The sequence below is a fragment of the Thermobia domestica genome, chromosome 4 (assembly GCF_964235325.1).
Source record: "Thermobia domestica chromosome 4, izTheDome1.hap1.1, whole genome shotgun sequence".
NCBI lineage: Eukaryota > Metazoa > Arthropoda > Insecta > Zygentoma > Lepismatidae > Thermobia > Thermobia domestica.
Genome location: NC_137457.1, coordinates 240,878,238 through 240,904,756, shown reverse-complemented (window position 1 = coordinate 240,904,756; position 26,519 = coordinate 240,878,238). Strand labels below are relative to the sequence as shown.

Sequence of the window (26,519 nt, the reverse complement as noted above, 5' to 3'; positions counted from 1 at the left end):
ATTTCGTTTGCATAACAACAGAAATTAATATTTTGTGGTTTAAAAGAAACTTCGTGTAAGGCAAATTTTTGTTCCCATTACATGTAGGGTATGAAATGAGAAGAAACTTTAATGATATAAAAGTATAGGCTTTTCTTGTATTGCGCACAAGATGCCTCAAAACCACGTAATTTTACATTTCCTGTGGTGTGAACTGTGATTTCATCCATTTTAATAGACATAACACTTGGGTTGTAATGTTCATTCTACCTGTGAAGTCACGGTTCCCAGAGCATAATTCAGTTATTGGATTCACAAGAGGTGAAATATATATATATATATATATATTGTGTGTGTGTGTGGTGTCTCGTGGCAAATAGATAAAAAGCCCTTTTAACTCACTTTCTTTACAAATGGTTTACTTCAAACGTTAGTATTCTAAACTTGTAGCAGTGAGTACATTTACAGGCTTAATTGGCTCAGTGGAAGAGCCAGAGCTGACGTCTGTTGTGGCAGAAAAGATTTTTCTTCAATTCAATAATCACTAGATGGAAGCACGAGTGAACGAATAATGCTGCTCCCTCAAGTTGAAATATTGAAATGTTATCTTGAATCTCCATACCTCTTTGTTTCACGAATGTTAAAAAAAAAAAAAAAAAAAAGTGTATTCAACTATTACGCAGATCAAACGAATTCAATACGCAGATCAAAATCTATTATACTCGACTATAAGCGCCACCTACAAAAGTGATTCCTACATTCTCATGCGCTTCTCGAACTGCAAACCTGTATTAAAGCTTTCTTATTTGGTTGTGTAAATGGAAACGTGATCATAAAAGTGTTGTTTCTTTATTAGTAGTAAACTAAAGTTATTTTATTGTCATTTCAGGTATGAAACTAAAGGAGAAGGCAAAATGAAAAATAGATAGAAATAATATTTAAAATGGAGTAGGCTCTTTTGTGAGCTCTGCATACATAGAATGTGGAGACTCTTGAAAGCCATAGCAAAGCAGTGTGAGAAGAGATCGTATGATGATGATGTAGACGATAAGGTAAAGGTCTCTTTCTGCTGCACCATTTGCTGTTTGATGTGCAATTTAAAACATGTGTGTTGCATGAATGAGTGTTTTAACTACTGATATTTTTCCTTTAGATATTGAACAAGATTGTACTCTATATACTTCTTTTTACTTTTACAGACTTTGGCAGTTCCTCGGCAACATTTTCCTCGACATGTTCGCATTGTGGAAGTTGGACCACGGGATGGACTACAAAATGAGAAACAGATTGTACCTACTGACGTGAAAATTGAATTTATAAATCTTCTTTCGTCAACTGGATTAAAAACTATTGAAGTAACAAGGTAAGTCACTAGTAGCAGCTTTTTAATATTTTACGAAAATTCTTATTATTGTTCGTCCATTGAAAAATTTTGTTCTTTTAATTAGATATAATTGTTAAAGAAATAAGTGAAACCTTTACTTTGTTAATTGTATTTGTAAAACTTTTTCCTATACTGTTTCAACCATTTACTCTATGGTCTTGTTCTCATGAGGATCGAATTACTTTATAAGCATATTTGACACTTTTGGTACAAGGATTCTAAAATTGTTTTCCCCGATCTCGTTATGAAAGAACTGTAGATCTAGCAGTTCTTCTTCTACAAGTTAACAATAGAGAGCTGTCAATACTAACAGTATGGCAGAAAAGCCGGATTTTTTTCCAGATGGAGGTTCTCTCCCATAAAAAGACGGGTTCACAAACGAAAAATAGTTTTTTAAGTTCTGATAATTTTCTTATTCAAGTGCCATATTTATTTTCATGTAGTAGATTCTACAATTAAAAAAGTGGGTTTACAACACTTATTACAAATTAATCTTGTATTCAGATCGAAACGACCTATCTTTATTGATTTTCGAACTGGCATTTCATTAATGGTCTGACTTATGCAACTCAACTTATCGCAAGGGTCATGTATGGTTGCAGAAAAGAAAAAGATATTATATACCAGTGGTTCTCAACCTTTTTGAGGGACAGGGTGGCTCAGTGGTAGAGTGCTTACCTATGGTTTGCTAGGTCCATTGGTCGATCCCGACCGAGTAAGTTTGTGGTGGACATCTTCGCCCTGGGTTTTCTCGGACTACTCCCGTTTCCTCCCACATTCTTATATTACCAATTCGACCATGATCATTCACTTACCTTACTCATCGTCCCCTCTTAGCCCGAAGAGCGTAATCGTCGGACGTTAACTCAAAGTTTTCAATTCATTTTCAGTTTCAACCTTTTCGAGCCTAGCGCCCCCCTTGTGTGAACCCGATTCTCCTGAGCCTCTCCCATCATCTTAATTCAATCAGAACGTGAGACCTGGACGAAGCAATCTAAGAACCTGAAAGAGGCTTCAGTTCTTAAAAGCACTCGTGAAGAATATATATAAAGTGAAAGGAAATATAGTATCTATATTTTGTTTTATATTTTCCAGTTATCTAACTTTACAAATTGCATAAGGGCATCCGTCCAATCATCAAAAAAACTGCAATAGGTCTCCAATAGTAAAAAAAAAAAAAAAAAAAAAAAAAAAAAAAAAAAAAAAAAAAGCAGGTCATGAAATCTCAGCATCCTCTTAATCTATCGCCCCTTTTTGTTCCACCGCTCCCTTCGGAAACGAGAACTTCCATGGGGGTAGGGGTGGGGAGGGTTGGGAGTCGTTAATGTCTATGTTGAGAACTACTATCATAAACCAAGAAACAGAGACACGAATCGATGTTTGTTTTTGGTGATCAATTTTGCTTACTTCTGCATCCAGGAAACACTTCATCGTGAGCTTCAGCTGTTCTATCCTAATATAACTTTTAATTTACAAAATTAAAACCATAAACGGCCATTTTCGGTATAACGTTAGTTTAATGGTAGTAGAAGTTAATTATTTACAGGATTCATTTATTCTTTCTTTATGTCACGCCAATATATCTGAAATAAGAAACTTGGGTGTTCCGTTTTTAACCTCAATAAATGATATGTATATAGATAGCATAGATTACAAAAATTAATTAAAAATTTAGCTGGTTAAAATTAGAAATTAAATCTATGAAGAAATAATTGATTAAATTAAAAATATTATTGAAATAAAACTGTTAAAATTACCTTCAAAACTAATCGATTAAAATCAGAGTTATAAAATGAGAATTACCACTACTATGCATTGTGAATTGTCTTTGATTGTGAAAGGTGTAATCGATTATTGTGAAAACTTACGGTTTTCAAACACAATGATAGTTAATGAAAATATAACATTCCAAAACAATTGCAAAAGTTAGTATCATTTTATGTAATATTTTTGTGTATCTGTCAGTTCTATATTTCAAAGGTCATAATTTTCAGACATAATTCATTCCACAATTACACCTTACTATATCTATGTTCCGGAGCTAAGGGAAACAGTGATTACAATAATGAACGAAATGATAGAATGAAGGAAGTAAGATAAAACGGGAGAATCCCGAGAAATTCCACGCACGTGATTTTGTCCTCCACAGAGAGTACTTGGCACGAGCTGGGATTGAACTAGGAACCCCACGCAACAGAAAGAATCGCTTTACCACTGAGCCTGCTCGGTCCCTATACAAACAGATATAGTGTATTAAAGTATAACATGTGGAAAAATACAAGGGCGCAGTGTGGTACTGGCTACACATCTCCATGAATGACTTTGCCTTCATACATTGTCGTCCGACCTATACAGCCTATCCTGAACAGGGCGCGATCTTTACTTATTTTATTTAACAGTGGTAAGTGTGTAGCATATCAGTTTTATATCAAAGGGTTATGTGTACTAATCTTTAGTAATGGTGATTTCATTGTTAAAGTTCGTGAAAGACTGTCTGCGTAACGACGCTTATAATACGTCTGATGTAGTTGTATCTTACAGTAGATTATTAATAAGAAGAAAACTATGAAATACATAACACTAATGTATGCTACTTTTAATTGTGGTTATCTAGCTTCAATTACGTGTATATTTCATTAAAAGTGTAAATTTTATGTTTTAAAAAGTGCGTAATTTGAAGATACCTTACGTCATGCAAACAAACATAATTTGTCTGTTAATTACAGAAATTCCTGGCAGCAGAAAGTAACTTACATTTTTGCCAATGGTATACTCCAGAAACTAATTCACTAGATTGAACAAAAGTACTTAATTAAATATTAGTGATTAATAATAATATTCTTAAATGATTGAGCACGTTAAGTTCCCGCTTTTATATAGTTCATCGAATCCTGAAGAGCAACTTTCATTTTAATACTAAATTAAAGCAGTATATGGTATATCTATTTATATATTTAAAGTGCAGCGAAAAAGTAGTAAATTTTATTTATTGAATTCATGTACGGAAAATATACTTGAAAACAAGACTTTCCTTTAATTTTTTTGTTAATAGCAAAAATTGAGGAATTCTGTGTAAGAGGTTTTGAGACAACAAACAATATTATACATGCAAAACAAGAACACTTTGCTTTGATTAGTTGGTCATTAAAACGCAAAAAGGTGAACTTTCTAAATTAAAATTTTCAGAAATTGGTTACGTCACGTCACATATGCCATAGAAACATGTGGTATCACTTACTACTTAACTATACGACTAAAAGTTTAAAACAATTTAGAATTTTCCCTTATTTAAAAAATTTCGCGATTTTGTCTATTAATTTTTTTCTCTGGAAAATCGTTTTTACTCGGATTCTTCACACTACTCAGTTGAAAGAATTCTTACGAATAGCTATCTTTTTAAAATATAATCAAGCTACATAAGTAGAAGGGAAAAAACAGAAAAATACATTTTTCAAAACAAAAATTTTCGTAATTGATTTCCAGTATTTGATAGTAAAGCCGAGGCACAAAATCAAATTTATCAGGCAGAACTTGTGGTAAAGTTTAAAAATAAAGTTATTTGAGGTTAATGCACACATTTTAAAAGTAGGCACAAGGACAATATAACAAATTTTATTTCAGTTTATGTACCTTACTATAAAATGTGGATTGATAGAGTTATCTTTAAGAACAATTCGAACACTGGTGATAAAACTCAAGATAATTCTCAAAGAGTGGTAGTGGTTACCTCTGGTGCGTGGGTTTTCTGGTTCGACCTCCTTGCAAGTAAGTATGTGGTGGACAACATTACTGCCGCCCTAAGCGAAAAAAACCTTAACTCCACATTTTTCGATGAATGCTATGACATTTTAATTCATAAATGACCGAACACCTTTTACGTACTCCAGACTTTGCTTTTACTTTATTATATCTGAGATACTATGCTTTTTTGTTCTTGGGTACTTCATTTTTCCTGTCAGAGAAGGGTGCAAAAGACCTCGATGTCGACGCGCCCATATAAACCCTTTCAATCAATCAATCAATCCACATTTTTCAAAAATCGAGATATTGGTATGGGAATGTTCGTAGTACAATTCTGCATCTATTATAAGTAAAATTGACGTGGTTTGACCAATAGGTAGGGGGTGCTGACGTCATGAGTGTTTACCTTATGTTCACAACTGTACCTGAAAGTAAGCAAAAAGACCTTAAGTGGCAATTCATAAGCAAAAATATTTAACTGTATTACCACACAAATTTTAGGTCGTGAAAATATATTTAATAAAGTTTTACTGAAATACAACAAATTTGAACGTACACCCTAAGCCAAAACGCATTTTGCTTATTTTCTCGAAAGTATGTGAAATGGAGATAAGGCCTTTTCGCTTAGCAGGGCAGATTAGGTCCATAAGTTTTTTCGGGATACTTCAATTTCCTCTCACATTCTCTTTTGACAGATTCTTCCATTATCATTCACTTGCCTTAATCATCCGTCTCCTTAGCCTAAAGAGCATAATCATGGGATGTTAAACTGAAAGATTTCATTTCATTTTTCTTTTATGTGTTGCCAGGTTAAGCTATAGACTGAAGGTTTGCAAAATCACAAAATCTTCACAATACGTTTACATTTTGTATTTTTAGTCATGAAATGTTTGTGGAGACGCATAATAGCTGTGGAATTAAAAGAGTGGCAAAACTGTTGTATGTAGTATTGTTTACATTAATGCCTACATTAAATATTAACGTTAAAATGATTACATAATGATTTCTTAAATCATTAATTATAATTTAATTTTTGCATAGATGGTTTAAAGTTAAATGTGTAAATTACGTGAAGAAAATAAAGCAGTACATAAGTTATTGTTGTTAGTGCCTACAGAAGAATCATTAAATCTGTAGTTCTTTCATAAAGAAATCACGGCAAACAGTCAATTTATCAAGAGGCCTTATTTCAATTTTTTAGAACCATTGTACCAAAAGTGCAAAGTTGCCTTTATGAAATGGTTTGATCTTCAATGTGAGTGAGTTAAGCTTGTAAACAGAGCCAGAGAATAGTAGTGGAACCAGTACAGGAAAAACTGTCACAATCAGCGAACTAGTGTTTCACTTGTTTTGTTGGAAATTAGGTTAAAAATATGTGAATTATTGTCGTTAATTAAATATAATTATATATACTTACGTGACTAAATTTTGTTTAGTTGCATGGATTGAACATATCCGTAGAGTAGTAGTTTCTTCAAAGTAGTTTCCAAAACTTACCTTATTTGATGAGTCTTGGAAATTTGCAGTTCAGAAAACGACTTGGTAGTGTTTTCATTGTAAAATATCCAAGTGTTTTCATTGTAAAATATCCATCCGGCAAAGCAAGACAACGCGATTCTTTGAGATTCTTGTGGTTTTCGAATATTATTTTCGTACACTCAAGTGCAACATGAATTGGAAATACTGTTAAATGTTAAACATACTTAGTTTAATAAAGCAGACGATTTGTAATTTAAGACAGAAACAGAATAGTGGATAATCTGTGGAAAATAATTCAGAGTTTATCTCAGTAGTTGAGACTCAGAAAATGTTACAGAAAACTAGCTACACTGCTGATTTGTTATCCTGCATCATTCTGCAAGTTCAGTTCACCCCAATTTTCTTGATCGTTCGAACTTAATAGTTTGTAACGGAACGTTGTGTTTTGCATTGTTTTAAGAAGGCAATTTATTAAACACTTGTGTCGTATTAAGGTTATTGAAGTTTTCGAATTGACAGTCGTGGCGTTTTATGATTGGCAAGTACTGAAATATTTAGAGACAAGAAAACAACCCATTATAGTGCAGGGGAATGATTAAAAAGAAATTTGAGTTAATTTTTGTTTAATGTTTAACAGAGCGCGAAATTTCCGGTCGTCATGTTTTGATTGGTGATCAAATATTTTAGTTTGGCGGTAAGCATTCATTTACTTTTATATTGTTTGCCTTAGAAGTGCGATCGAAAAATTCACTAGCAAACCCTCTCTGATGTTCTTACTGTGTTCAGAGCTAAATTTCGTACCTTGATCTAGAACAGGGGTTATCAACCTCCTCCTCTGGCGTACCACCGAAGCATATTAGTTATTATCACTACAAGTTGTATGTACCACCAACAGCTGCTCGCATACCACCAGTAGTATGGGTATCACAGATTGAGAAATGTTGATCTAGAAGATCAGAAGCAATAATAGATAAATTGAAAAATATAATCAGAAAGGAATGTATCCGGTTGGAGCATGTATCCTCCTTATTCATAAGACGTTATTGTACTTAAAGTTTAACACATTCTCACTTTGCACTTTGAAGATTATAACACCAGCAATTAAAATTATTAGTGAAGATTCCAAAAAATTAAGTGCATATGATTAGTTAGTTATATTGAAAGTAAAGGATATATGCTTTTATCTACACAGTAAAAGTTTTGAGGTTGTGAAACTTTTGAGGATATAAAATAAATCCAGGACACTCGTGGTGTATTCTGGACGTGTTATATTCTGATATATTCTGGATCAGCAAAACTTCGTTTATGTAGGGGTGTATTCATTGTTTTATAAAAACTACAAATTAATATATATTTTACAAGTTGCAAATTTCTGGACAATTGGTGAACTGTATAGTGAGTTTCCATAACTACCAAAAGTTGTAAATCAACTAGTGTTTTTATTCAATAGTTTACTTAATGTTTAAACAGGGTGTCTATCGGTCACGAATGTCACGAAAAAGTCACGAAATCAGAAAACGGTCACGAAATTTAGCTTTTGGGTCACGATTTTTTTAAACTGTTCAAATGTAAGTACAGATTGGAAAATTTTGTTCTATAAAACGTCAAAATTCACCATCAAAAATGTCTATGGTCGGCTTTAGACGCTACCAAATCGCAAGCAAAGTAAGTTTCTATCGCATGGATGAAAATTCGGCCTAATTCGCACGCAAATTCGCTCTTGAAAATGTTAAGAAATTTTATGATTTGATAAAGAAAAGGTCACGAAAAAGTCACGAAATTTTATTTTGGAATTTTAGTAGACACCCTATTAAAGTTTTACGTTGGGAAATATTGGCGTTTTAACATCTAATGTTTCCTCCAGAAATGCATACTTGTTCATATGACAGTTTTACCACGAGGTACTTTCATCTTCTGTCAAAGGATTCAAGATTTCTGCCATTTTTCTCTGAATGTAATTATTGTCTATTATTATTATTTACATGTACTTCTAAAAAGAGATTGCATCACACTTGCTTCTAATGGCTCATAATGGTAACACTGATTTGTAACATTATTATAATATTTTCAGACTTTGCGTTTTATTTAGTATATATATGTTTCACATTAGTTTCAAACAGGGAATTGTGAAAATAATAGTTCTATTGTATATGCTGAAGGCATGTCACTGTTTCATAAAGTTAGTGTCGCTCTTCAGCACCGAGATTATATGAAACGTGGACCTACAATTTAAGGTGGAATCCGACCAGTGTTAATATTCAATGCTCTCCGACTGGGAATCGAACCAGGGATCACGTGTACCACTAGCCACTAAACCAGCAGATAGGGCTGCGCGTAGGTATGTTGTTATGATATTTTACGTTAACTTGGTTAATGACAAAGCTTAATTTAATAATATTCCAGGGTGTCTATCGGTCACGAAAGTCATGGAAAAGCCACGAAATCAGAAAATGGTCATGGAAGTCAAGAAAAGTCACGAAATTTAGCTTTAGGGTTACGATTTCATATATCTGTACGAATGTAAGTACAGACTGGAAACTTTTATTGTATAAAACGTCAAAATTCACCACCAAAAATGTCTATTGCCGGCTTTAGACGCTACCAAATCGCAAGCATGAAAAATCGGCCTAATTCATTCAAATTCGCTCTTGAGACTGTCCTTCAGCTGGCATAATTGAGCAGTGGCGATGCAAATCGCATCGCATCGCCGAAACCACCTACGCACCTAACCAGTTTATTTAACTGTGAGAAGATATCAACGCTGTATCACTCCAAGGAACAGCCTTTAAAAGTAGAGATAAGACAAAGATAAGTACTGAAGAATATAGGTACTCTTATTAGTTTTTGAATGTTATGAAATTTTATGGTTTAGTGAAGAAAAGGTCACGAAAAAGTCACGAAATTTTATTTTGGAATTTTAGTAGATACCTTGTATTCAAAAGAATGACAAAATAGTAGTGATTTTTTTCGGTCTAAAGGGGAATTGATGTTAGAAGAAAAGCTCTAATTTTTTTGTTTTATTTTAGAATATTTATGTTTCACGGTTCTATTGTTAGGCTAAACACAACTATGAGGAATGACTCACAGTAATGGATGAACAACAATAATAATAATAATAATAATAATAATAATAATAATGATAATAATAAACACCCGTGGTCTATGTGTGAACCGCGACAGGCAGGTTTTGCGATTGCATAACTGGTTTTAGGCCGCTCAACGAAATATCTCAGTGTAAAGCTCAAACCAAACTTTCATTTATTATTTCACTTGCTGAAATGCCCGTTCTTCGCACGATGAGAATGGGTTTATGGAAAGTATTCCAACCCCTTCTTTCCCTTAGGATATGGATACGGAGATTAATTCACATTCGAATGGCATCGGTAGTATCAATATTCATCTCAGCGATCCCCAAAACTTTGGTTTCAGCACTAATATCGATCGTTTTCATTATTTTTAAATACCAACACGTTCTCAGCGTACCTTTTAACCTAAACTTACTCGGCATCGAAAGTGACACTATTCATCTTATAAAACATGATTAGCTATTGATTGGATACTAATATCAGTCGTTTTCGATTATTTTTACATAACATACCCCTCATCCTCTTCCCCCCTTGGCGAAAATATGCTTTAAAAGCTAATTTAGGCCAGGGTCTACTTAAGTATCAAAAATTATCATCATCGGTTGGGCGGTCTAGGAGGAACTAATCGTCAAACATACTGATCTTATCGTTTGAGGGTGGTTGTACTTCCGCCCGTACAAGCGAGCGACGTAAAATGCGGTATCGTGAAGCGTTAGTCATTGCTGGATGAGCTGAAGAAGTGTAAAGGTGTCAGTTGTAATTATTGAAGATGGAATGGACCAAGTATGAAAATCATGTGGTCGTGATGGTGTTGCATAAGGCAGGAAAATCACCAGGAGAGATCTTTAAAACTTTCTGGAAGCTGCAAATTAGTAAAGAATCCGGTTATCGCATTATCCAGCGCTTTATTGAGACTGGAACTGTGAAAGATCTCCCGCGGCAAGGAAGACACGCACAGTACGAACACTGTGGAACTTATGAAAGCAGTGGCGACGCGTGTCCGACAAAATCCAGTTAGGAAACATTCAGTTATGACTCGTGAGCTCAAGGTATGGAATATATCTGTCTCATACGTTATGCAGTGACCTGAAACTCCATGCTTACAAGAAACTCAATTGACATCTCCTGCCAAATGAACTGAAGCGCCAGAGGCTCTTTAAAGCAAAGCGCTTACTTAAGCATTACGCAGCAAATGGGCAGCGTCGAATACTTTCCACTGATGACAAGATTTTCAATGTTGGGGATACTTTCAATGCCCAAAATAAAATAGTATATGCCATATTCTCTAGTGAAGCTGGTGAAAAGGCTTCAAGGATTCAGAGGGTCATCATTCTACCTCAGCCATGATGTGGTGGAGTGTGAGTTACAACGGAGCTCCATTTCTGTGAAGAAGGGGCCAAAACGTCAGCCAGAGTGTACCAGGAGACAGTGCTTGCGAGATTAGTCAAGAATCACCAACACCCTCTTCCATGGACAGAACTGGAGCTTCCAACAGGATTCAGCTCCAGCATACAAGGCACGGATAACCCAGCAGTGGCTGAAGGCAAATGTTCCTGACTTCAGTTCCACTTCAGACTGGCCTTCTGATATTGCGGACTAAACCCCTTTAAACTACAAATTGTGGTCCAAGCTTCAGGAGGTGTCTTCAGAAGAGACATCCCAATATTGAAAGTTTAAAGCGGTCTCTTCGGAAGGCAACTGCAAATTTTCCGGTTGATGTGTTGCGTAATGCAATTGATGAGTGGCCAAGAAGACGTGTGCATGCCTAAGGACTGTGTGCATGCTACTGGTGGCCGTTTTGAATAATTACCGTATTTGTAATTTTGGTTCATAAAGCATCCGTGTAGCTCATGATGTTAGGATATTAAAATATCTCATATCATTTTGTATCAATGCACTTAGAACTTTGGGATAGTATTTATGGTAAGACTAGGTAATTTTGTGTCACCGCCTCTCCCTTCTCCCCGCGTTACCGAAAATGTATGTTAAAAGTCTGAGTTAGACCATGGTCCACCTACGTACCAAGAATCATGCAAGTTGGTGCGGCGGTCTCGGAGAAGTTAGCTAACAAACATCGTTACATTTGATAATGGGTTCCAATCATCTTATTGATTTTAGAAATTGGTTAATAAGTAATGTTAAAGAAAAATTTTATCGTCTTTTCCTGGCTCAAAGTTTCGTCAGCAAAGGATCTCTTAAAGATTATCTTGTACCATTTGCGATTTTTCCTTTTGTAAATTGAAATTCCAGTTCGTACCCCATCCTCTTTAATCTGGAAAAGTGTACACAGTAATACAGACCTCTATATGTTCAAATAAGATGTCACTATTTTCAATATCTCATCAATATTTCAGGCAAAATTCTGGACTGTCTATCATTGAAATGTATCTATTTTAGTTGTGTGTGAAGATGAAGCAAATGTTCAACGAAATGTCCATAAAGTGGTAAAGTTATCATGTAAATAGAGTATTAATTTTGACTTAAATAGTGCACTGTCAAGTCTTTACAACTTAGTTGATACTATGTATTCAAGGCATTTTATTCCGTTATTAATCTGATTACGGGAATACGTACATTCTAAAAGTTTCATTTGAAACTTAATAATCTTGAATGTGATTAGAATAACAACCATCACAATTTAAGCTAAATACATCCCGATGAAAGCCAATCGAGAATGTTGCCTGAAATATTCATGAGAAATTGAAAAGAAGAATAAATGACACAGCCAGGCCAGTATTATCGTATATTTAAGGTGTCTTCAATTAGTAGTAGGAGAGTAGTTTGATGGTAACATAGATTTCAGAAAGAGAAATATCTCAGTTATTAAAGACAAAGATTACCTATAATTATTGGATATATGGAACTCATATTTACATACAAATATTTTCTAGTTACCGATTACATATTTCACCTTAAGGATGGTGAATCAATATTCTCAGTCACCACGAATTGAATGCACCGTGTTGGTAGTCTGTTTTCTACCTAAAATATGTATGTTTTGTTACATTATACTCAAGTATAATGTATCATAGTCCGTAAAATTTTGGAACTCCCTGTGTATTCCTGTGCATGCTTAGCTTCGGAAAGACAATTGAGAATTATTTTAAATTAATTATTATATTTTAGGTTTAGTTTTAAATTGTATTATTCGGTCAAAATAATACCATACTTAAGTAGTGTCTATAAAATTATATATAACCTGAATGGTACTTAGAAATCCGAATGAAACATGTACGATTCTCAGTTACGTATTAGGGGGCCGCGGTGGCTCAGTGGTAGAGCGTTCACCTCTGGTGCTTGGGGTCCCGGGTTCGATCCCAGCCCCCGCCAAGTGAACTTTGTGGTGAACAAACACTGTGTGCGTGGGTTTTCTCGGGGTTCTCCCGTTTCCTCCCACTTTATTCATTCCACCATTTCATTCATTACTCATCATCACCGTCTCCTTTAGCCTAACCGGCATAACCGTGGGACGTAAAACTCAAAGATTTCATTTCATTTTTTTCAGTTACGTATTATATTTACTTTGATAACCTGGTACAGATATACTTTGAAGTGCATCATGGTAACTAATGACAACAGATTTTCTTTCAATAACTCGCGGAAATTATGCTATCCTGTGAATAGGAATACAATTCAAACATTTAATAATATATATATATATATATATATATATATATATATATATATATTTTATTTTGTCTGAAATAAAATTTTATTCTGTTTGGTTGAATTAGTAAAGTTGACATCCTTTACGTCTTTGGATTTCAGATGTGATATGGGCTATAAATAAAATGTAAGTGTTATATGAGTGATATATTTTCATGTTATAGGTTAAGTTAATTTAGGTGTAAGTTAAGCTTACTATATGTGCGGATAGTCAAATTTTGTGCTATTATATGTCTGTGAAAAGAGAATTTAAAGGAAGAAAGACACAGAAAGGTGACAATGTTCCGTGCACAGAGGGCAGGTGACCAAAAATGTATAAATCCTGTCGCCGGAGTCATTGTTTTCAAAGGCACAAGAAACAAAATAAGATGTAGTAAATATGAGAAGTTCTAACCCACCAACCACTGTGTTAAATTGTGTATCAAGAGAATTGATTAAGTGTACTGATGTCAGCTTAAAGTCAATATATCAAGAATCATAATAGTTCTCAGATGTCAACATATATTATTATCGTTAGTACTATTCGTTGAAAAATTTTATTCAGTAAGAAATTCTGTTGAGATGGAAACATTACGTATATGTTGTCAGATTTTTCCTGTTTAACTTAAAAATCAAATATCAACTTGTAAAGGCATTAAAAAAATGATTTTTTTTTTTAAATCTTCGTATTGTTTAAGATAGAGCTGTAGCATCTGTATAAACGAAACAAAAGGTTTTCTTTAATAAAATGTAGAAATTGTAATCTGAATATTTTCTTTTCAAGTAAAATTGGGAATTTAAAATGTGCAGTAATCTCGAATAACATATACAGTAAAATCTAGATATGTAGTCAAAATGCAAAATGCATGAGCAGTATCAGGGGTATTTTAACTTTCAGTGGAAGGTGAGATTTTACCAGTTTCGAGTAAGTGTTCTTGGTGTAACCGACGTAAGAGACGACCGAATACTGTGATTTTTTTTCCAGTTCATTTCAATATTCTCAGTTTAGATTTTCTTTTCCTTTGCGCAAAAGAAATTCTGTTTTGGAAATAGTGGATTTTTTTCCCTGGTAGGGCCATCACACACAAAACATTTAATTTTCCGTAGTCCTCATTGTCAGCATAACTGGGAGGTCGACATCCTGTGTCGGTAGTTTGTGGTTTGCAACCTTTTTCACGAGGGGTTGCGGATGACGGACTGCAGGCCTGGATGCCGAGCTGTGAGTTGTGATTGAAGAGGCTTGGAAATGATCTTCATTGGGCAAATTTGAGTTCCATTTTCCGGTGACAGCTGGTTTGGTGAATGGATCGGTGATTGTTGGTAGCATATCTGCACCGGGCCCAGTAGGTTCGCGACCACCAGTCAGTGATACATTTACACAGTCCGAAGGAAAGTGAACATAATCATACCACATTACATTAATTTTTCATTTATTATTATTATTATTATTTTTAATGTAAAAGTTTATTTTTAGGGTTAGTGCTACTTTTCATTTCTGTTTTATGAGGTTTCCAACTTATCGAAACGTGTGAATGAGGCTATTTCTCCTTTACCAATCTTTCATACACTTTCCTAACTTCAAAAGCTTAATATTTTTCTCGTAGAATGATAATAGGCATATTCAGTTGATCCGTAAGTAGAAAATATTTTGTGTGGATAACATAAATATTCAGAAGTTAATTGCGCTACACATAGATTTTTTTAAGCGTGTAAGTTCGATTCAAAAGACAATTTGAAAACAGCAGTAGAATACAATTAATAGTTATAAATATCTGAAACTGCTAGATATATATGGATTAATTACAGTAGTACTGTAAATTCAGTTAATGCTACTATTGTATTTTATTTTTTGTTTATGATTTTTAATTTTTATTATTGTTTTTCTCAGCTTTGTATCCCCAAAATGGGTTCCTCAGATGGGCGACCATGTGCAAGTTTTAAAGGGTATTAAAAGGCTTTCAGGTGTTAGTTATCCAGTGCTTGTTCCTAATATTAAAGGACTACATGCTGCGGTAAGTGCTTGTGAGTTTTTGTACAGAAATTAATATTTGAAAGGAAGGCATTATTGTGGCGGAATAACTTCCTGCGTGAACTACAACAAAAAAATTACAAAAGTATAGCAATGAAACGTAGCATAAGCTGTGGTGTGCGCGAAAGAAAGAATTATTTTTTCTTCTAGGAAGGGAAGTAACAGGGAAAATTTGATACTGAGTAGCAAAATATTCAGAGTGTAGCAAATTTTCCTGATAATTCACTGTGAAAATGATTACGTGGCTTGTGAATTTAGGCTGGAAAGGGAAAACACACTGAAACAGTGCAACATTCAATTTTCTTTTGTGGGTTGTAGGTAGTGCGGATTGCAGACTAGTAGTAGTCAAAGTTTTTGCGAACATGGACATGTGCGTGAGAGTATGTCAGACCTTCAGTATTTCAGTCACAATCAACGTGTTCAAAGAGGCCTAATTGTTGATGCCAGTCTAGATGGGCATATGTACCCAAAACAACAATTTCATTCAATGTAACACGAAGCACAGTATTTGGCGTGGGAGACCCGAGTTCGATTCCCGGCGGGAGCTCATGTGGTTCGGATTCCACGTTAATCAGTAGGTCCCGTCTCATAGAGCCTCGCTGCTAAAAGGGACGTTAAATTCAAAATCAACTCAACTCAATGAAGCACAGTATCGAAAATCTTGACAGCATACACGGTGACAGTAGGACGGTTTGCTAAGCACAATCGCCGCAAGATGTTAACCTATAGTTTAAGATTGAATCCGAACCATCGTAACGCTTTCAAATTTTAACGTTCTCCCACTTGAATCGAACCTGAGCAGGCACGTAGCCAGGATTTCGTAAGGGGAGGGGGGTCCGTGACATAAAATACTGTAGTTATCACAGCAGAGACTCGATCATTATAAACTATTTTCTGGCAACATATATTTGTTCGTTTAGCCAGGATTTCGGAATGGAGAAGGGGGCCGTGACATAAAATACTGTGGTTATCACAGCAGCGACTCGATCAATTTAAACTATTTTACTGGCAGTTGGGACAATAAAATTAGGATATATTAGTAAGTATTTTAATAACAAACTATGAAGAAATCTCGAGTAAAAGAATATAAAATAAGTATTGAAAAAGATTTTACAATATCTGCGTTCCTTCCTTTGTTCATTTAAATATAACAATTTTTCTTTCATTATGACCTCAACTATTATAAAAAGTATATATTCAGTAATGTCTTGTAAAATATTTTACAATGTCTGCGTTTCTTGCTCTGTTGAGTCAAATATTAACAGAACTATCTTTCCACGTAACTTTTTCTTTTATTATTCCGTCAGCTACTTTTTCTGTTCCAAATAACAAGTTAAAGGGGCAGTAGAAAACTTTCTGAAATAACATGTTCGATACTGCAGAGAAGCGATGATAAAAAATGTCCACACTATTACAGAACGACACTATGTTTTGAAAACTTGAAATTTTCCTGACTAATAGCAGAAATTCTGAGAATTCTGTAACTTTTATAGAAATTTTCTAGAAATTCTTTCTGTTTCATCTTTTCTTAATTTTTTCTTCATTTCTGGTTTCGAAGGAGGTCCGAACCCCCCGGCCTCTCCTCAGCTACGTGCCTGACCCGAAATTGGTGCACTAGAGACACGCGCGCTAGCTACTAGACAAATTGGAAAAGGCTACAGAAAGGAACTGCTGGGTATTGAAGAGAACTGTAAACAGTAACGCCGCTGAAGGAAACTACGGTCTTCAAGGTAACTGCAGAAGGGAACGATAACCTTAACACTCCAATGTCAAGCAAATTAGTGAAACGGAAAGTTCACGAAATGGGTATACTATTTGGGAGCGTATTGCCACTTTCAAACTACTAGTGACAGACGAGAATCTTAGAAGCGACGTACATAGATCACGAAACTTAGGAAATGGAGGAAGTAAACACATAATTTAATCGGACGAGTCGATCGTTGTCCTTTTTCCTTCCACAGGACGCGTATTTGTGCAGTAATCACTGTCTGGACCGGCAAATCCATGAAAGGTAGTCCGCGGTGGTCTGTTCTTGCACTTTCGCTTGCAGTGCGAGTAATCTCAGTAGATTAATCACGTTAAAAGCAACCAGCATAAAGCATGTTCTCTCTTTGTACAGCTTTAAGTGGGAATTTAATATTGCTTTGAAAAGAATCTATGCTCTGCAACATTTTGTGTGTGTTTTCTGTAATAAAGTGTTTTGAATATAAGCCTATTTTATTCATTCGTAATAGCTGAGCACTCTTTTGTAAACGTTGGCCACACTATTCCTGTTTTTAAACAAATTATTTTTTCTACGCATTGTTTACAGGAAAGTTTTTTTTAGGGTACATTGTTATTTACGTCAGTTTTTTTTTTTGAGTGGGTACATTGTTATTTACGTCAGTATGGTAAATCTATGTGATTCCTAAATATGTATTTTTATTAATGTCATGCTGGAGAAGATGGAAGGAGGAAGGAAAAAAGCCCGTTACTATTTTATTATTTATTTATTTATTTATTTTCCTCCATCTTACTAGTAAACGGGGTTATGGCCCTTGCGATCATTATAGCTGGACACCACTGGTCTATATGGAGATAAGTAGGCCGTCAATGATTTCTGAAATGAAAAGTAGTCCTCAGACTTACAAGGTCTTATTACTTCTGCTATACATTATACAATAGGTCTTGCAAACAATTAATAGTTCATGAAATAGCATTGTGAAAATACTATCTTGGTCAACTTTCCAAATTTTTGATGTTCTCTATTGTCTTTAAGTTACATACTAAAGTTGAAAAAAAAGTGGATGGGAGCTTAATCCGAGTATGAAACAGATTTCAACTTCTCTTTCTGTATCATTTCTTTCTTCTTTTTTAAAAATACTTTCGGTAGTAAAATCATCTTTCTAGTGTTACAAATATTCTGAAGTACGTATTTTTATCCCAGAATCACTCTGACATATTGTTAGTTGATGACTCACTTGTTACATTTTTATATAACTATCTTGATTTTCCATTTATTTGTCGATATTTGCATGAACAGATACACTTTTGGAGTGCAGTGTACGATAATAGTCCCATCAGTGCAATACTAAAATTGTACGGTGTCATAGTTATTTAATTCATGTGATATTGAAAAATACTGCTGGGATCATCCATGCCCCATAGAAGCCAAATAGAGACACGGTGAGATTTTTCTAGCGCTGCATCTCTATATCCTAAACAACAATCGAAATTGCACTATAATTTCGTTATATTGGTTTACATAAGTTGCATTTTGTTAAATATTTCCTAGAATGGTTCACTGTTGTTATCGTGATAGCTGTTTAGAAAAAAAAAAAAATCATAATTTGCGTAGCAACGGAGTTCACCTTTTTTTGTGTGTATATATAAACCAAGAAATGACAGTGTGGATTTTGGAGTTATAAGTAGAGATGGCGCAAGCTAACTTTGAAATCAGTTACTTTTGGAGCGAGTCAGACGAAAAGTAGTAGAGATGTTTGAATACCACGTATGCACAAGAGCTGTGCCAACCACAATTATTCAAACTTATCAGTAGTAAGTCGTTTAGTGTGTCGACAGATTGAAAATTAGGTGTTTTTTTACGAGGGTGTATTATCGTACTCTGGTCTAGTGTAGAGTGGATAGATTAGTGTAAATAGTTTGTAAGTGTCCAGGTGTGTGTTAGTGAATTAATGTGACGGTGAGTGTTATAACTTGCAAAGTAAACCACAAAAGATCCATTCACAGGCTAGAGAGGTAATTTGAAATGTGATTAAATTTATGGAGATGGAAGTTTGAGAAGATGCTTTCACAATTCCTGGTAGAAAAGCATTAGAAAGAAGAGCGAAGACAGTAGGGTTAGTTACGGACGATCAAAAATATTAATAAAGAAGGGCAGACAGTTGAAACTAAGAAAACCTGTTTTAAAATTCTAAATAAAATCAGGCCTCGTCAGAAACGTGTAATTGGGATGGATGAGTTGGACAGTGATGTAATTCGGAGAACAGTTTACGATTTTTATAAAACGAAACACAGAGTTCCTACTGTTTCGACACTTAGCTAAAAACTTTCAAAATAGGTAAGTTTTCAGGATGGGTACACAAACATTAGAAGAAATTAAATTAAATAGAATTAAAAGTACTTCCTATTTAAAACGTATAAAGTAATATCGATACGAAGCGCAAAATATAGTTTATGTAGACGTATCATACGTATTATCTTCTCATGTTGCAAACAAATCTTGGACTGACAACAGCACAATCTGATAACACGAGTCCCTTGGAGTTAAAGGTTATTTGTGATTCACAGGAAGGGGAAATATGTTTGTACCTAATGTACTATTAATGTAGAAAGCAAGTCAGTCTACAGGTGACTATCATAACCAAATGAACCAAGAGAATAATGGAAAATAGGTTTCAGATAAATTAATTTCAAATCTCTCTTTCAATTTTGTCGTGGTTTGTAATAATACATTCTATCATAATATTTTGGAAAAAGTTTTTACTTCTGGTTCAACTAAATAGCAAGTGATACAGTGGCTGACAGAAAAAAAAAATATTGTAATATGCTGAAGCCAGAGCTGTACAGTTTAATTCAGCTGCATAAGTCTCATTTTAAAAAGTTGACGAAATTTTCAAACGTCACGGACGCTCAGTGCTTCGTTTACTCCCCCCCTCCCCTATTACCACTCGGAGCTGAACCCGATTGAAAAAATTCGGTGTTTCGTGAAAGGATGGGTTGCGTCACGAAATACGACTTTCAGTATTAATGATGTTCAAAAGCTGTGTGAAATTAGGTTTGGATAAATCGGGAGAAACGAACTTATGTCAGTCTGTAATTATATGAACCAAATTGGGACTCGCAAGAAACGGACGTAAACGTGTCATCTGGACATCCAAATCAAACCTAGTCCATTCGATAAACACAACAAAGGTATGTGCATGCACAAAACATTAGGTGCCATGAACAACAGAGTAAGTCCCTGGGACCCATTAACCCTGCTAGTATAAAGAAAATCGTAGACTCGCAGTGAAATAACTATTGGATCAATACTGTTCATTGGAAGGTCATGGTTTATAGTTCTCTTCAGTATGAAACAAGCTTTCCAAAGGTGCTATGTATTGGGCCCATAACGTATTTGAACAAGGATATATGGGAGAATGTCGGGAAAATTCCCTCCAAAAATCTCTCCCATCAACTTTGGGTCCCTCTGGAGTGGTCCCGGGTAACAGCACACAATCCAAATGTCTCTCGAAAAATACTATAGGAGATAACAAATATGTGTACCGAGTTTCGTTTCGATAGACGGAATAGATATGAGGAGAAAGGTTGTATACTAATACGCTCTGTAATACAAAACCGAACCTATGACCTGACCTATAGAGAGAACATAATATAAAAATACAAACGCAGTACTATTTATCCCGATATCAAGAATTTACCACATTCTCTGTAAAATCAAGCAAGCGTTTCAATAGTTATCACGCATATTGTTCCGTGACATGTGGGAAGGGAAATTGGGGATAAGTCGCAAAAATGTCTTCCAAAATAGCTCTATTGTGAAGTACTCTGAAGCGACGCCGGAGCCAATAGGAGTCAGTGTGCGAATTAAAGGACATTTAAAGAGGAGGGGGGGATAAAGTGCACATTGTGGGGAAGTTCAACACTTATGGGAGACATCCAATTCTTCAGAGGGAGATTTCTCCCTCATCCTCCGTGATAAGTCGCACACTGGTAGAAGTACACAATTAAAATATACCTTGAAAAAGACTATGAGGTATACGAATAGGAGGTATATACTTAAAACAAGGAAGAAGATATAGTATGACACCGTAAGAACGGAATAAATAACAAAAGAGCATGGGTGGAGGGTTGGCGGATAACGTGGGTTTATCCCAATAGAACTGTAGCACAGTTGCCGTTTAAAACGCTCGCTTCATTCTACAGAGAATGTGGTACAAATCTTGATATCAGGGTAAATAGCACTGCCTTTATGTTTATATTATGTTCTCTTTATAGGTTGGTCAGGGCATAGGTCAGTTTTGTATGTATAGAGCGTATTGGTATACATCCTTTTCCTCATACGTATTCCGTCTATCAAAACGAAACTCGGTACACATATTTCTTATCCCCTATAGTATTTTTCGAGATACATTTGGATTGTGTGCTTTTACCCGGGGCCACTCCAGAAGGGAACAGAGTTGATGGGGGGGGGGGGGATTTTGGAGCGAATTTTCCCGACATTCTCCCAATTTTTCCTGTTCAAGTACCTTATGGGTCCAAATACATAGCACCTCTGGAAAGCTTGTTTCATACTGAAGAGAATAAACTATAAACTATGACTTTCTAACGAACAGTGTTGATAAAATAGCTATTTTACTGCGAGTTTACAATTTTCTTTATACTAACAGAATCAATGGGCTCCAGGGACTTACTTCGTTGTCCATAGCACCTAATTTTTTTGTGCATTATCATATCTTTATTATGTTTATCGAATGGACTAGGTTTGATTCGGATGTCCGGATAATACGTTCATGTCTCTTCCTTGTCAGTATTATTGGGAAACAGAAGGAATTATGGATGAAATTAGAGAGCGTCATTATCAGTCTGGGTGGTGTCGATTGTGATAGCAACATTAATTCTTATCGGGGATAGAAGAAATGCAGATGAATGTTTTCCTTTACGTACCCATTCACATAGATGGAAAATATTGGATATTTCAGTTTTATTTATGATGTGTAAGATCTATTAGCAGTGCTCCAGATACACATAGATGAAAAGATACAACATATAGATTATAAATTCAGATTTCAAATTAATGGCGAATACTTAAGTTTGCTACACTGAGAAGTTCACTTCCCTGCCTGTCAAATCTTGATCAGGCGGCAGCCAAATTACCAAAAACATTACGTCATAGAAGTGCAGAGTTGTAGTGCGCTATGTCTGTTGTGTGATATTTCATGTAAACACCGCCGTGACTTGAATGAATTTTGTGTGTGTGTTACTAACATAAATGATTTGAATAGTTCTTTTTTTCTTTTTTTCCTTTTTTTTTAATAAACTCGACATTTTAACAAGCAAGTTAATTACCTTAAGATGTAAATTTGAGTGCACTAATTTCTAATAAAAGTCAGAATTTATTTACCTGAGTAGTGCATCGTAACGTTGGAAAAAGCTGCAGTATTTCATTTACTTTATTCATGTCAACTTTGACGAACATGTTATTAGTCTGGATTATTGTTGAGGTGCTACTTATTTCATATTTGTTATTCGCCTGGTATGCAGGAAAAAGATAAATTCATCACTTACTGTAAATTAATAGCATTGTAAACTTATCTGCTTCTGAAGTGGAACAACTTATTGTTCTGAAATGGGACAAGTTATTTATAGAATACAACAACCGATCTTATATTCAGCTTTATTCAAAGCTATTAATTTTGATTTTAAATGATGAAGGTAACTTTTTCCTGCCTACCAAAAGAATAACAAATATGGAATAAGTAGCACAACAGATAATTCCAAACTAATAACATGCTTGTCTATTATTATTATTATTATTATTATTATTATTATTATTATTATTATTATTATTATTATTATTATTATTATGATGATGATGATGATGATGATGATGATGATGATGATGATGATGATGATGATGATGATGATGATGATGATGATGATGATGATGATGATGATGATGATGATGATGATGATGATGATGATGATGATGATGATGATGATGATGATGATGATGATGATGATGATGATGATGATGATGATGATGATGATGATGATGATGATGATGATGATGATGATGATGATGATGATGATGATGATGATGATGATGATGATGATGATGATGATGATGATGATGATGATGATGATGATGATGATGATGATGATGATGATGATGATGATGATGATGATGATGATGATGATGATGATGATGATGATGATGATGATGATGATGATGATGATGATGATGATGATAATAATAATAATAATAATAATAATAATAATAATAATATAGATATAATTAATGGATGATATAAAAACAAAGATCATACGTGAAGACAAAGAGGTTAGCGGAAGACCGTGGAGCATGAAAGCCTCACAATTGCGGCAGCTGACCTGCCAGTAAGGGCAAAATACCTATGATAAAATGCCCGTCAAAGTTGATACAAATAAAGTCAATGAAACATTACAGCTTTTTCACTTTGACATTTTAGAGAAAATTATTATTTTTTTCTCTTTTTTTTCTTCATTATAAAGAGCTTAGAATATATATTTTTATTTTGTAGATGGAATGTGGAGCGAAGGAAGTAGCTGTATTTGGCGCCGCATCCGAGTCGTTTAGCATGAAAAATATTAACTGTTCAATTGAGGAAAGTTTAAAGAGATTTGAAGAAGTGGTTAAATTAGCAAAAGAAAAAGGAATAAAAGTGAGAGGTTACGTTTCATGTGTGTGTGGGTGTCCATACGAAGGTCCTGTTTCGCCATCAACAGTTGCTAAGGTAAGGGTAGTTTAGCAACCCAACTCATAATTAGTTCGATCAATTTTACGTTGGTCGCAAATTTGTGCTGTACTGTTTATTTTATTTTATTTTTAATTGAATGAGAACGGTAGTATATAGGATGAGTCAAAAGCAGGTTAAATTTGTATTACCTTCAACATCAACGCCTGTGTGAAAGGAATGTTTCTAATTCTGCGGAGCCTTTGATGACAGAACTTCCGGCGTAATCGTACATATACATTGCACAATGGTTTTCTTGTTGGTGCTATATATTCTGAATCTTAACTGAGTTAACGGTCGCCTTTAAATGAAATGAAGTGAAATAAAATTTTTGTTTTACGTCCTACGCCTATGCCGGCTAGGCTAAAGGAAACGGGGATAATGAGAAATGAATGCAATGGTTAAATGAATACAGTGGAAGAAAACGGGAGAACCCCGAGGAAACCCACGAACACGGTGTTAGTCTACCACAAAGCCCACTTGGCGCGAGCTGGGATCGATCCAAGGACACTACGCACCAGAGATAAACGCTCTACCACTAAGCCACCGTGCCCGTACCGCCTTTAAATTACTCCAAAAGTAGAAAACCGGACGGGACGACGGGCGGACTTTACGGGATGACGAAGGCAAACCCATTCGTCAGGAAACTGCATATCAACAATTCACGAATAGTTAACATATACAGTTAGTCGCCGACTTAGACCGATTTCGGTTATGACCGTTATTATCTCTCTTATTATTACTAGTTCCCCCTCCCCCAAGCCTTCGGCTCGTTGTACACTATTGGTTAAAATCATCTTTAATTAAAAGTTGGAATTGTTTACATTTATTTTTTTTTATTTTTGTTTATCCACCAACTAACGTGGAGTTAATATTTAAATTTAAACGTAGTTACAGCTCTTGTCTTAAAAAAAAACAAAAATTATGTTCATCTTCAGTATCATCACTATCAGTTTCGGATAATTAAATTGAAATAATTCAGTTTAAATTGCAATTAAGTCGTCACCATATATTATTGTAGAAAAATACAAATTGGTCAAAGTTACAGCCTTCACTATTAAATATATATATAATAATAAAAAAAAAAAATGAAACAATGCAGTTTCTCAGTTGCAAACAAATCATTACAATTCTTATAAAAAGAAAATGTATTAGTCTGTGAGCAACGCTTATTCGTAATAGATAACACTAACTGCTCGGCTACGTATGCAGCAGTCCAAGTAGCGGAGCGGCGAGTGCTATTTATTAGGAATTAGCGTTACTCACAGACTGAGACATTCTTCTTGTATAATAAGGATTTTAAGTCGTCCAAATCTTTACAACCAGTGTAAGTACGGGTGGTCATAAGTCAATGACTAACTGAAATGAAGAGTGTAGCTGTTGTGTTGAAACCTATCGTCACCTTCATTTAAAATTCTCGGGAACACCTCTTCTTCAAGAACTTGTTTGTAGCTCTCCATGGTAAGAGTATCTTTGATAGAAAACGGGTCAGTTATTCTCTCTCCCAGTAGTTGTTGCCTGTAGGCGGTGACTAGAGTCCTCCGTACTGAGGTGCTGCAACATTTGGATATTCTACAAGGGTTAAGTCGTAAGTCATGGCAACCATTTTTTTTTCTTTCGAATAGACATAAAACAGATCGAAGGTACATGTGGGAAAGTTTATGGCATGGACCGTCAAATGGCCTTAGCAAAGGGAGGCTGAATGAAGGAGACCCTCTTTGGGAACAAGCAAAATACAGGCAACCAGACGTCATTCGTTTATAATTGTATTAGCAACGGTTACAAAAAACTACTTACACAAACTTTACTATCTTACACAATGCAGGTCTCGTGAGTTACTCTGGATGTATGGCAACTTTCAAAGTAGTCTCCAAGTTCATCGACGGTCCGTTACGAGCGATGAGGAAGGCGTTGAGTATCATCTGCTTTATGTGAAGAGCTAACGTGAGCCACCTCGCGTCGAAATGCTGTCACAGTGTCTGGTTTGTTAGTAAAACGTTTCCCACGCAATGGCTGTTTCACGCGCACCTAATGCTTCCTGTAACTCTGTGTGACATTCCTGCCGCGGAGAAATGCTACGTTCACATATGCATGGTGTTCACTCTTAGTGACGTAGTGATGTACGTTCCGGACCATTGTTGCTCACCTACTGAACTTCAGGCCGTGCTTAGACATGCAGCTCTACTCGCATACACCATCTGTTAGGACCCTCGACATTACTTACCATAAGTTTTTCAACGTGTATTTTCGATCTGTTGTTATACCTCATTCGAAAGAAAAAAAAAATAGTTGCCATGACTTATGACCTGCCACTCCTTAGTGTTTACAGATCGAAACACAATAATATAGTTTCATTTCACACACGAATGCGGTCACCAAAGAGACTATTCTTAGGGTAAGTTGGTTTCTTTAGAGGTAGGGTTGGTAGGGTTTTGGTTGCATATTTGTGTCTTAGTAAAGAAAAGAAATTTCCTGTTCGTATTTCTCCAGATATTTTGCAGTTTGAAGTTAAAAAACTTATACATTAAGGTAGAGACCCGAGTTGCGTGCGAGATCAAGCTAGCACAAGCCCCATTGAGGACAGCAAGCCCGAGCTCGAGGAAATGCAAGTCTGAGTGAGCGTGAACCTCACTGAAATTGGTGAGTGCGAGTCTTTCTGAGAATAATAAGCCAGAGAT

General features: G+C 35.2%; 1 protein-coding gene across 5 annotated transcripts in view; it reads left to right on the top strand.

Annotated features, from left to right (window-relative positions):
• Hmgcl (hydroxymethylglutaryl-CoA lyase) overlaps positions 1-26,519 on the top strand; it is a 145,486-nt gene that overhangs the window by 95,530 nt on the left and 23,437 nt on the right. For 3 of the 5 annotated variants that reach the window (XM_081755624.1, XM_081755623.1, XM_081755625.1), the window contains exons 2-5: positions 869-1,031; positions 1,179-1,342; positions 15,203-15,326; positions 23,629-23,841. In XM_081755624.1, the coding sequence (XP_081611750.1) occupies positions 960-1,031; positions 1,179-1,342; positions 15,203-15,326; positions 23,629-23,841 (573 nt within the window). In that variant the 5' untranslated portion in view covers positions 869-959. The remainder of the gene's footprint in view (positions 1-868; positions 1,032-1,178; positions 1,343-15,202; positions 15,327-23,628; positions 23,842-26,519) is intronic. The other 2 variants (XM_081755620.1, XM_081755621.1) reach the window with 1 other exon arrangement.